The sequence below is a fragment of the Diprion similis genome, chromosome 1, assembly GCF_021155765.1.
Source record: "Diprion similis isolate iyDipSimi1 chromosome 1, iyDipSimi1.1, whole genome shotgun sequence".
NCBI classification, from domain to species: domain Eukaryota; kingdom Metazoa; phylum Arthropoda; class Insecta; order Hymenoptera; family Diprionidae; genus Diprion; species Diprion similis.
In genome coordinates, this window is record NC_060105.1 from 16,809,939 (window position 1) to 16,823,444 (window position 13,506).

The 13,506-nt window shown below is 37.4% G+C and overlaps 2 protein-coding genes across 4 annotated transcripts; one reads left to right on the top strand and one right to left on the bottom strand.

The window, feature by feature from the left end:
• Positions 1–308: 308 nt before the first annotated feature.
• LOC124405113 (heterogeneous nuclear ribonucleoprotein A1, A2/B1 homolog) lies at positions 309–11,102 on the bottom strand. 3 transcript variants are annotated; one of them, XM_046879755.1, is made up of 7 exons: positions 10,946–11,102; positions 8,968–9,179; positions 8,559–8,871; positions 8,163–8,397; positions 7,754–7,903; positions 6,846–7,055; positions 309–443 (listed from the first exon to the last, which is right to left on the bottom strand). In XM_046879755.1, exons 1-6 carry the CDS (start codon positions 10,964–10,966, stop codon positions 6,889–6,891), a joined length of 1,098 nt encoding a protein of 365 aa, XP_046735711.1. In that variant the 5' UTR covers positions 10,967–11,102; the 3' UTR covers positions 309–443; positions 6,846–6,888. The 3 variants fall into 3 exon arrangements, with proteins under 3 accessions (XP_046735711.1, XP_046735703.1, XP_046735722.1); XM_046879747.1 differs by lacking the exon at positions 309–443 and adding an exon at positions 4,487–5,092; XM_046879766.1 differs by lacking the exons at positions 309–443; positions 6,846–7,055 and adding an exon at positions 4,487–5,092.
• Positions 11,103–12,124: 1,022 nt separating this feature from the next.
• On the top strand, positions 12,125–13,129 carry LOC124405157 (chromobox protein homolog 1-like). The gene is made up of 2 exons (XM_046879829.1): positions 12,125–12,451; positions 12,987–13,129. Exons 1-2 carry the CDS (start codon positions 12,330–12,332, stop codon positions 13,108–13,110), a joined length of 246 nt encoding a protein of 81 aa, XP_046735785.1. The 5' UTR covers positions 12,125–12,329; the 3' UTR covers positions 13,111–13,129.
• Positions 13,130–13,506: the final 377 nt, after the last annotated feature.

A 13,506-nucleotide genomic window follows, 5' to 3' on the forward strand; every position in this document is an offset into this window, starting at 1 on the left:
ATGTTAGATGTGTTGGCGACAGCGCATGCGCGCAGTACAGAATAGACCTCTTTTGACTCCTACGAGTTGAAAGTGGTCTTTTCTGTACTCCGCGCATGCGCATTCGCAGACTCACTCTACCAGTGATACATATAACGTTCATCAGTGCACGCTAGCGTCATAGAAACGGGCTACTTTGTGTACGGATGCGTAAAACATGCTCGCGTTATGTAATAGTACATTTGGTAGAGAGTATAGATACGATTTATTGACTAGCTGTGTGACTTCGTCGCGACTTTGAGGTTAGAATGCTAAAAAATGTTTTTTCCACTCTGTAACAACCTGAAAGGATAGATATCGTGAGAATTGATATTTTTATGAACTTACCTCAAACGAGGACTGAAACCCAGAGGTCAGGTAGACACGTCGATCAAGCTCAATGTACCGGCCGGCAAATGGTAAACCAGAAATTAATGAAAACGAAAGACAACCATTAATACAAGTAAAGTAAAATAATAAAGTGAGTAGTTAACATAGGCATCCTACGTAAATGTTGTAATGATTTTTACCGGTAAAAAGCATACGATGTTATTGCGCTGCATATTTAATATTTTGATCCTATTCTGGTTCGGTTAAAATAAATTTAAGCTGGGTTTTCTAAATAATTTCTTCAACTTAAAGCAATTTTATAACGGCTCGGATGAAACCTATACGAATAGTATGTCTCAGTGATCGACTAGATTAGTTTTAGTATAAATTCAACAAAATTTTCATTGACATCACCATTACTACAATTAGTTGAAAAAACAGTTTCAACTAAAATGAAGGAAAATTTGTCTAGTCACTTTCATTTGTCATTGGCTAGTTTAGATCCACTGGCTTAGATGACTTCCTGGTTTTTAGAAGTGCTAACATACGCAAAAAAGGGGGAAAAAAAAAAAAAATGAAGTAGTTATAAAAAGAATTACATACATAGATTTGCTACAAGTCGTGATTAAAGATATTGTTGCCCCAGAATAAATTCAATGAAAGAAAACAATGACCAGTATTTTAGATATATTGAAGATCAAGTTCAAAATAAGAAATTAGTTTGGATATAGTCTATCACTTTAGACTGAATATCCTTAAGGTAGTCGTATCGTTATAATCTCAACTAGGTGAAAAGTGTGTATAACACATCTTACGGTAAGATAGGAAAGTCAAGATACGAGCCATTTTAAACAGAACTCTTAGATATTCTTTATAAACGACGCAATAAAAGACTCTAATGATTGAGGAAAGTGAGATAAACCATGATAGTATTTTGTCAACATCTCAGTGGTTCTTCTATGCTAGAGATAATGACATTACACTGTTTCGCATCATCCTTTACTTTCATTAAATAACGTGTGGAACGCCTCTCGCTTTGCAATCCATAATCAGGAAGATGACGTACTTGTCATGAATATTATAATTTTCTTTTACTTATTGGATGAGATGAAAAAATCGATTCCCGATCAATAACGAACAAACTAAAAACTATGCAAGCTTTCTTCGATAGTAGAAAACTAAGATACTTTGTGTAATTACTGCTAGCCACTGCTTACGAAATACTAATTTTACATAATACGTACTGATTTATTATTTTCATTTCGCGAAATAAATAACAATTATCTAATCAGCCTTTCAATGGAATAAGAACACATGGCGATGCTATAAATCACGATTCTTGGTTTCTCGATAAAGCGAATCGACGTCACTACCTAATCGAAAAAATAAAATGAAACATTGTGAGAAATCTCTATCAATACATTAACATCATGCATACGTTTTCTCAACCATTCATACGAAATATGAATACATAAAAAGATGTATCTATATGTCCTACCTGCGGATGTTTATATTGGCTAGTGCTTTTAGCAAGGCCTAGTCTGTCTGTCGATGAGGCTACAGGCTTCATTTCCCTTCCTTTCCTTTCCTTTTCTTCAGGCTACCTGTCTGCCTGCTCATTTGTTTCATTATTTGCTCTTCGCCTCTTTCTCTTTCTCTCTCTTTCTGTCTCTCTTTCTCTCTCGTTTTTTAACTTTCCTCACTAGTTACGAGTCTGTATGTGCGTACGGATGTATTATACTATCTAGGAAATAAAGGTAACGGAGAAACGCCCACAATCTACTACCTGCCAAATTCTTTTTGGATCCAGTCTTACGGCAAGTTCAACATCCCTTAGGAAATAAGGATCGTAAACCGCAAAGTTTCAACAAGTAGTATACTAAAAAGTTACTAGGTAATTGAAAAGTTGTCACTTGTGTATCCCACTGACATCGACTGCAATGAAACTGCAGAAATGCAATCGTCTGGTAATTGGATTTTTACATGAAAAGATATCAGATTTTTATATTTGTATAAAGCAGAGGAACTCAAAGTAATCAAATTCTATTTTTTCTTCTCGTTAAAAGAATATAATAGCAAATAATATTACATCCAATCGAATTCCACAGATTTCGTAATATGTTGATGTAGATTTCAATCTGGTACATTTTCCTCAAGTTTTACTTAGTTGAATATAAGAAAAAAGTCTACAGAATTATTTTGGGTTTCTTCGCTTTGTACACAATTAAGAATTGTTCATGCAAAATCTCGATTCTAAAATCAATGTCGAATCCGGCATTTTTCTATCTGAAACTCTTCTTTTTCAACATTTACACTCATTTATATACCTATTCGTTTTCACATTTTTAACTTCTTTTCAACTACTGTGAACGTCACTCCGCTTATGAAATGAGAACATTTTGACAGGGTGTCCCATGTAAATTGCATAAAATGGAAATTTTTTGATTTTTTCGGATTTCCTGTTTGCTAAAAAACCTGATCCAAACTTTCGTCAGCAACCTCAAAGAAGCAAGAGAATTGCAATTCTACAAGAATCTTAAACTGAAAATTCAGTGATCAATAGACTTGATAATATCTCCAAGAATACACGAGTGTATAGATATTACAACAATTTTAGTATCAGCGATTGAAAAAATCATGAACCAAAGGCCAATCTTCTTCGCTTTCCGCTATATAGTCTAGCAAAACTTGAAGTAAAATGGACACACTGTTTCACGTCAGTCGATATTACACATTTTCTTCATTTAGAATCGAAATTTTCATTCATACGAGATTCTTTACTCTACATTTCTGCCTTCGTACTAGAACTACAATTATTTACCTAATTGTATTATTTTCGAATGAATTGTAACTGCTCTACAGATACAACTTTGAACTATATATAATCTACAACGGATCACCTAAATCCTGAGTTCAGATTATTGATACAAGTTTGATATTCGTTTACTCAAGCCAAACCTTCTCTTTCGAATAAACGAGTGAGTGAGAATAGCTTTTGCTGTGTTTACAAAACTAGGTCCAGCCGCTAATATCAGCAAAGTTTTTTACTGGCCCGCCGAACAAGGTCTCGTGCGGTTTAACTGTGCCACTAGTATTTTCAAAAGAAATCGTCCGCTTTCAGTCAACGTAAATGTAGTAAACGGTGGCCAATCAACACGATGTGCGGTTTTATTTCATCAAGAAGTCTAAAGTAAGTATGACATTTCAGATACCTCAGCGATAATTAGCTGTTGACAAGTTATTACAGATGCGATCAATGGGATTTGTACTCATCCAATTTATAGAAACCAGAAAATGAGTTTACCAATAACTGGACTCGTTTGCAGCTTCAAAAATCATCTATCAGTTGCACCTTTTTATAAAAAAAATTTCTTACGTTCAACTATGCAAGGTACTGCATAATTATCCAGCTAGAGACCCTCTTTCAAGGTGACGCACACAGCGAATGAGATATTGATCATATCCAGGGTAAGTTATGTACAAATTGTTTTAATACTGCGTTTACATATAGAGACGCTCATCATCTTTCAGGGATTGCCGATCTCTCGTCGTCTACACAGTGAAATAGGTATAATACAAACAGGCAGACAGACATCCTCTTTCTATTGTACGTAATAATAATAATAATAATGATGACAATAATAACAACAGCAGTAATAATAATAATAATATTATTAATATAGTAATTTATTGACTGAAAGACAACTAACCTTTCATCGTTATTGTTCGTGTTCGGTTAAATAGCTATGCACATAGATACTTCTTGTATGCGGAGAATGTTGACTAAAATATTAGTATCCTATCTGTAAGTGCGCGTCTTTGACTTAATCTATGAAAATCTATCGACGATTCCCTATTTTGATTGTAAGTAAAAATGATGATGGAAAAGGTTGTGGTCACTTTTTATTATCTTCTAACTCTTAAAACATTACAACTTAAGAATTAAATGGTTTAACCTAGGGTAGATAGCCTAATACGAAATGCTCTGCAACAAAATTCATTTTCCCTGTTAAGTCTCTGTTTTCTTCCCTTAAACTTGATTACGGCCTCTGTCTTTCTCACACTCATCCACTGTTCGTTCCTAACGCTACCAAACTCATCATCCTTTGGTCTATTTAACAATCGTCTTGCCTAATTATTTTTATTTCCTCTATGATAACAAATCTGCATCATTTTTGTAAAACCTAGATTCTTACATGGACCGTTTTTGCTTTTCTTTTTTTCTCTGTCATATTCGTTTTACACCTATAAATCTTCTATATGTACGTGTGTCTGTGTGTATGGTTTTTGTGTAAATGTAATCGGGCAAAGGCGTATCAAATTATACGTATCATTTCAGTGCAGTGTGTGTGTGTGAAACGTGTGTGAATAACGACTATTTAAATATTATACGCATTTTTGCCAAGTTATTACGGCGGCGTAGCACGCAACTTCAAGCCGACCACCGCGTTTCTCTCTGTCTCTCTCTCTCTCTCTCTCTCTGTCTCCTGCTTTCTATCTATTGCGGTACACAATTTTGTTATTGCGATTCTGGTTGATAGTTCTACGTGCGGCTGGGGTAGATGCAACGTTTCAAATGTAATATACGGTTACGCATAAGCCTCCCTCATCACTGCGATCTAACGGGTGACGCTTCTTTCCTGAATCCTGATTGGCCTGCCTGGTCCTGTCTGACTAGCCTTAGCCCTGCCTGCTCCGAACTAAACAGTACAGAAGTACTGGCGACTAGTAGACAAGGGGTCACCTGAGGTTCAAAAGTGACAAATTTGTTAGTTTAGTTAAGTTAACACGGTAAGTCCACAGCTAGAATGATAGGTATATAAAATCGCAGTTCTTTACTCGTATCCATGGAAGGGCCCAAGCCTAAATATTTTCTCACGACAATAAACAAGCTACGTTCCTCTTTCTCTCTCTCTCTCTCTCCCTTTCTCTCTCTCTCTCTCTATTCTTCCATTCAATTGTTCTTTTATCTGCGAGATGGATTTCTCATTCAAAGAATAGAAATGATAACTAGTACAACTAGAAATATTGTTTTGATTGGGCAAAATGCCTTAGATATTTATAGCACCTTGACGAAATATTTCATCTAACACTAGCATGCGTTGACACTATAGAACTGAGTGTTTTAAAAAGTACAAGGTGGTCGGCGAAACCTTTCGATAGTTGGGTGTCTGAGATGCGGTCATATATCAGTATTCAAATATATATATATGTTTATTGTTAAAGGCGTCGCTGACCACCCTGTATATCAAGAAGCTGACGCCATAATTATGAATATAATAATCCTGCGAAACATAAAACCTGATAATAAAACGAACGAAAGAAATATTAAAAACATAATATATAATAATATTGAAGATTATTCATGCTAATTGACAAGTAATGAGAGTTAATCAAACGATTGCCTCTCGTAATGAAATTTAATGTCCCAGTCTTTGGTCGTAAAGAAGTTTGAATATTCAATAATACGAGAAAAATAAACTCACAGGTATATTTATTAATAAATGAAACTAATAGTCTAAAAGCGTAAAATAGTTGCTTGCTGAATTAGAGTGCAAATTGTCATTTGGAAGCTAATAAAGACAACATAGTAATGAAAACCTGGATCCTAAGAACAATTCCGTAGGGGCGTAATCAGTGATAATAATGTACCTTTGCTTCTTGCCCTTTTCTCTTTTGTCCAACAATTAAAATTGTTGGATTTGACACATCATAAAATTCGTTCAGTTCTTACGAATTTTCAATTAAAAGCTATATATTTTGCGAAAATGTTTTCCAGAAATTCCCACACACGTCTCTTTTTTTTCCCCCAAAGACAAAAGCACTTATACCAAGTATTTTTTGTAGAGAACTAAAATGAAAATAAAACACTTGAAATATAAGGACCTATCGACTTGGTTTAGATACAAGCTGGTCAATATTAGGGCTATTTTTTCAGTCATCTCCAGGGTACTCAGCAAAATCGATGCGCAAAATCGTGTTTCTAATTTTGGAGGTAAATATATTTCAACTATTCAAATTGCTATTCTTATCCGAGAGAACCTTACTTGCCTTGATCTTCCGCAATCGTACAATGAATCGAGACGTAACGTAACTGGCTTTTACCGAATCACCTGTAACTTTTGCTCAACGAAACTCTTAAGAACTTATCGAAGACAAATTTAGAAGTGAAATTACACACAATCAGTACAATAATTCAGAAACGTTCAACTTTATCAAACAATCAATGTTTCGAGTTCAGTTTTCAAAATATGAATACGATTCGCCTCAACACGACTTATCGAACTCGAACGTTTCCAAAGTTTCAAAATTTTGATTTTCCATAAACAACCATCGCCGCACCAACGTTACCAAGTTCAACCTCGTGTCTAAGACAAAAAAAAAGTTCACACGCACACCGTTTGCTGAACACCCTCAACTTCAGACTCGCATTATTTCTGACCGCGAGTCTTGCTGCTGCTTTAACCTCATGAACATCGACAAGTAAAGAAACTCACCATCTGAGGGAGCGTAGCGTTGCGAAGAACTGCGCTGGGTGGTTTAATATCTCCTTCCACCACCGCCGCCGCCGCCGCCGCCCATATTGCCACCTCCTACGGGATTGCCACCGTATCCTCCTTGATTGCCGCCACCGCCACCGCCGTAGCCGCCACCACCTCCGCTGCCACCGCCGCCTCCGCCTGTATTGCCACCCATTGGTCCACCACCTATGTGTTTAAATTCATCATGGCGTTTAAAACTGTCTTATGATTCCATTTTCTCAACAACACAACGGTCCAGTGCTTTGTCGAAGATGCGTCGCCGTTGAGGGGCATAATTGTTAGAATACCAAACGAATCAACGATTACTTAGAAAACAAAGAATAATGAAGAAGGAATCCTGAGAGTGAAATGCACCGTTGAGTTAAAAAATTACTGAATGAAGAGAGTAAAAAAATAATTCTATCAATCAAGCTTGGTTAGAAAAAAGATCTCGATAGCGACTTCACCATTTCTTATCCTCAAGTAGCTAACTCGGATTCATTCATTGATCACAGATTAATCCTTTGTTCTCAATGTTAGTAAAAATTCGAATTTTCAATCAACCTGGATCGATAAGAACTTCAGATAGACGATGAAAAGTATTTCAAATGTTCCCGAACCGTTGAACAAAGTTGAAAATCAAGCCTCTGTTTTATCAAGTATTCTGCTCTTTGATTCAAATAATAAATAGAACTTGATTGAGAATTCACGTGATTTGTAACGTTATTCGTCGAAGATAATGTCTGGTGTAGTGCGATGTCCTCGATTTCTTTCTCATCTCTCAAGTACCGTACAACACTTATTCAAATTAAAGCAATATAGGCTATATTCTTTAACAAATCAGTCTCTATACATCAAACAATTTACAAGTTGTAAATCCTTACCGTAAGGCGCAGGTCTTCCACCAGCATTGAAGTTGTTTCTAACGGGTCCACCACCATAGCCTTGTTGGTAACCACCTCCGAAATTATCATTGCTCCAGTTTCCGCCGCTGTTGTAGCCTCCTTGTCCTCCTTGGCCTCCCCAGCCACCCCCTAGAATATATTCAACGGCGAATGTGTGAACACTATTCAAAACTTATCAATCAAACTTTCCAATAACACATAAACTCATAAAATGCAAGAACTTTTCCACGACCATTACCATGGCGAAAAATAATGAGCACCAAAATATTAACGGGAAATCAAAGCGTAGAAAAGAGCATATAAATTTCGAAGAAAGAAAATTATTTTAAAATATTGCAATTATAACAATTTCCGGCGAGAAGACATTACTGGTATCGCAATAAATTACCTTGATTTTGGTTCTCCCAAGGTCCGTTGCCTCCCCATCCACCTTGATTACCGCCTCCGTATCCACCCTGGTTTCCACCGTTGTTCCAGTCTCCGCTACCGCCGCCACCTCGGCCTCCCCAATTGCCACCTCCCTGATTGCTACCTCGTGGGCCGCGTCCGCCTCCTTGGCCTCCTCTGCCGCCCCCGCCGCCGCCACCACCAGTGGCGGAAGCCATTTCAGCTTTGCTTAGCGCCTGAAGGAAGACAAAACAAGTTTTAAAAAAAGCCAGACAAGAGATATGACCTGTGTCTTATCGAAACACGTTCTTTTTTCCTGTTTACGATGATCGTGTGACACGTCGCTTACTGTATAACGATGGAATCAGTTTCAAGGTTTAATTGGTTAAAAAATTACCTTCTTGACATCAACGTGTTTGTTACAGATTTGATGATTACGCTGCAGGCAGATCTTGTCCACTGGATCATAATCGTCGAATTCAACGAATCCGAAACCTCGCTTCTTTCCACTTTCTTTGTCTGTGACAATGCTGACAGAATTAATACTACCAAACGCTTGGAAATACTGACGGAGATCTTCTTCTTCATGATCGTCTTTCAGTCCGCCAACAAACAATTTCTTGACCGTCGCCCCAGCTTCGGGCCTTCCGATCTCTTGTCGAGGGACTGCACGTTTTGGTTCCACAACACGTCCGTCTACTCTATGAGGTCTATGAAAAAAAAAAATTTTTTTTTTAATAAACATAATATAGAAAAGTACGCAACAAATTTCAAATGTGTTATTTCATTAGAAAAAACTTTGTTACCTTGCATTTTGAGCATCGTCGACCATGTGAGCACGGGAGTAGGTAATGAATCCGAAGCCTCGCGACCGCTTAGTCTTCGGATCCTTCATGACTACAACATCGACAATTTCACCCCATTGTTCAAAATGTTTTTTAAGAGAATCGTCAGTGGTCCTATAGTCCAAACCACCGATGAATAATTTTCGAACATGTTCGGGCTCATTTTTTCCATCCTGAAAGAAATATTCGTACAATATTAGGCAACTATTGAATACGTTAAAAATTTGAGTAAAGTTTGAGATTACACATAATTTCTTTCAATTCCAAGTACTACAAAGAATTCAAGCAAAGAAATGTGATGATTTTCTTATCAACCTCGGGTCACAATTTAAACAAAGAAAGGCAACATGTGGAACAAAACTTCCATAATCCTATTCAAGTGGTTACTAAGAAGACATTAAAACTTGAACGCTCGATACGCTTGGGATAAACAAAGTTATTACCACTTCGAGTCGAATACATAAAAGATGGTCAATAAAGCATTCAAATTAGTTTTCAGAAGTGATTAGAGCTCTACACTAATTACAGGATGCTCCTGGATTTCGCTGATTTCCGGAGCCCATTTTCCCAAAATTGCCAGCCATTTTATCACCACTAATCCATACTATCATGCTTCCAAAATGATGATGGAAACGCTGTTCAAAATAACTCGTAAAGAATGGCGTAATATCATTAAGCAAATGTTACGTCAAAGCAAAAATTGAAAAGTTATTCGTTCTATCTTAGGTGAATTAATGTTTAATTTTGAGCTGGGTAATTTCATAAAACATGTATAATTTTGAGAAGCAAAACAGAAATAGCTTTCCAATATATCCCCAAATTTGACGAGGGTTAAACGAATTTCTCAGAGTTTTCCAGAGTCCAAAACTTCCGTAAGAATTCTCAAATTTTCCGGTTCTGTCGATGCATATCTGTAGGTATCATGGATTTCTGTAGATGTCTGTTAGAGATCGACTATGGAGTTGTGGTTTCTGTACGGACTTCTAATAAATGGAGTGTAAAGTGTTCCAAGTGGGTGGTATACATGCTAGCTAGCAATATGAAGATATCTCTTCGAAAAATATGTGTCAGAATGTATTATATTATTTACGACGTGAAAGCTAAAAAGTTGAAAAATGGCGAATATTCGAAAAGCACGCGAGATAAATAATGTAAGCAGACATCAGCAAGTTCAACATTTTGAGTATAGACACACTTTGAGTGTATTGGCCTCGAATGAAACACAGAGTCACCGCAAATGCAATGGAAGTTACAGGCGACAGAAGCGTAATATGAAACATCAAGATACGTGTAAAATTGGATTTTAACGCCCTGCGTTATATCGTTGCAGCGCATAAACTAGAACCGAGAATAGAAATTCACGATGGCTGATAGACTTTAAGATACACGGATTGCTGATTATCGTCTATACGCATACGTTTCAGGGTGTAGATTCGATTTAAGTTTCTGAACGTATTCGAGAATTGTCGCAAGGGACGCGTGTGGTCTTGCAGATTTTAATCTTCCTGCTGGAAGAAAAAAAGTTCGGACCAAAGTGCAGCTGACAAAAGTGTTTTAATCTTTTCATAAAAGTAATTTCAGACGCGTTCTAAAATTAAAGACAAATCAAAATGGCGGATCTCGGCTTGGGTACGCCGAAAAACAAAATGAGCCGCTGTTGTGGGTGCAGGGGGAGGAGAAATGAGGGAGGAAGACAAATACCGACACACGGATATAGAATAAAACAGAATTGCAGCGAAAAAGAACTTTGTCAGGGACTGATCAGTAAGCCTGACGCAATTAAGCCATTCGATAGTGACGATGAACAGAAACGATGGGGAAATTGAGTAGAGACAACGGGAGGCGGCCATTGCCACAACACTATCGGCATATTTTCTTCACGTCGCTATCGCAGATCAGTTATTCGGAAGAATAGAAAAGCGAGAAATGAGTTACTTACGTCGTGATCCATCTTGACCATGGTTAGATGAGCGACGAAGTGTAGAAGTCGAAATTAAATTCCTAAAACGCACCACAGCTGCACCAACTTTACCCGATATCGCTCGCTCGGGAAGTGAAGCAGCGCACGCCAAGGTCATTGATTGAAACTGCGCACGAAGCGCTAGGCTGACTTCGATCGATGCGTCTCCGAGTTCCTGATTGGCTGTTGCAAGCTACGTCACCGGATGTTGTGTGTCGGGACACCGAATCATCAGCGCAAATGCCTGCACGCAGGTACCTCGACTTTAATTCTATCCACACCGAATGCTCAGCTCATCAGGTACAAAATTTTAGAACAAATAGCAATTCACAGGGTGTGAAAATAACCCGATTTTACGGTATCAACGTAGTGAGAAATTGTCGAATCTCGCGGAATAGACAGGAACTATTTTCACAAGCGTAGTTACCAGTACCGGACACGCTACATCGAATTTCCTCCATCCGAGCATTCTGATTGGTTGACTGACCTAATTTAAGCTTATTCAACCAATCAGAATGCTTAGATAGTGAGAAATGCTGCTACTGCTGTAGCTACTTTTTGTTGCTCACGAAAACTAAATTGCAACCGTATATTCTGTCCGGCTGAAAATGTCATGGCGGGCAAAACAATTTCAAAGAGACGCTTCCGGGGGTAAATGGCAGGTCGGAATTATTTCTGGTACGTGATATGAAATTTTTCCGGTTCGTTACGAGTCCATGATTTTTCTGACGAAATAATCTGCACGTACTCATGCCGTATCTGCATTTCGTAGCTTCGCGATTCCAAACTCTGAGAAAATTCCCGCTTTATCGTGCCGACTGATGAACGTCACTGTCATGGCTCTCGGACGATAAATTTTCGCCGGATTTTACCTCCGGCTAATTTTACGTCCTGTCAAATCTCAACTCCCGTGTTTATACCTAAGTATTTCGCATCGGATCCGTATGAACTCGTTTGCTTCTATGTCGTTCGAAGCATTAGCCTAACGTTATGAAACTAACAATCACCCAATCTGTACATGATAACTGTATTTTGGATGTCTCGATCGAGTCGAATTTATTATGAAAAGAGGATCACAATCAATTTCAGTTCTTGAACGTAGCTAAAAAAATCTTGTAAACTTGTATAAAAACAATTGTTTCGGTTCTTTCTATACAGGTTTCCCGCTGAATGGTCAGGATACAATCGTGCATACACTTACTGGGTAGAAGAGAAGTTTATACCTGAATTTCTGGTGACTGAAATTGGAAACGCGCAGACTGACCGGACTAGGAATAGCGATAGAACGAACCGATAGCTTAAAGTGGTTCTATACAGAAGCATCTGCAACTAGTAGAAAGAAGTACTATTTGGATTTTGCATCATGAACAAACGAAAGATAGTCGAAGACTCTGACAAGGCGCAGGGATTCAAGCGTGCCTTGGAACCAGAAAAAATAATCGGAGTATCAGACTGCGGCGGCGAATTGATGTTTTTGATGAAATGGTGAGCTATTATTCCCACAAGTAGCCACCGATAATATTGCGCTAATCTTGATGTATTTGTTTATTTTCTGGAAACTTATGAAACTATTTAGCGACGCAGATGACTGTCGGACATCAAATAAGATCGTTGTTCAATAAATTTGTTAAGATATGTCTTTTCCAGGAAACAGACTTCCATTTCTCCGTACTCACAGAATTTTGGATTTTAAAATACTTGGCTTTTTTTCACTCTCGAAATTTTTATGATTCGTCGTCAGTGGGACAAGTATTGCTCAATGGGATATTAAACGTGACGCGTTCATGCGTTACGAACATTTTCTAATCACAAAATTTTTTTGATCTAGAGGAAAAGACACGAATGCGATGCAATTTTTTTTTGAGCTTGCAGAGTATAATTTATTTACGGATAGCACGTTTATTAGCTCTAAAAAAAGTTGGACCTTGCTTTGGATATAGGTATTATTAAATTTTGTGGCATCTGGAGTAAGAATGATTTGCTGGGAACACGAGGTACTAATCTTTGTTATTGATTTCAGGAAAGGAACAGATGAAACAGACTTAGTGGCTGCAAAAGACGCCAATGTAATATGTCCGCAAGTTGTTATACAATTTTACGAAGACAGACTAACTTGGCATACGATGAAATCTAGCTCAAAATAAATGGCGTAGTTGGTTGAAATTTTTAGCTAATTTTATCATCACCGGCGTTCAAATGATCTCTTCTCCAGTTTTACGTGATTTCGAAGCTTATGGTCACTGATATTTCAAAGTCAAATCATTTTTTAAAGCTGTCTTAATTAAATTGCATAGTAATTAGGCTGAGCATCTTGCTTGGCGGCTTGTGAATGTAATATCCTGACTGAAACTACTTCTAGAAAATGTATCTTTTTTTCATATATACATATATATATATATATACATAAATATATAAACATACGTATTTCAAATATTTAATAAGTACTTTGTTAACTGTGAATAAGATCGAAATTCAGTTTTAACATGACAATAAGTTTGTAACTTTTATCGGTGTAAAGCTTACGACAGTTTTAGGGTTGT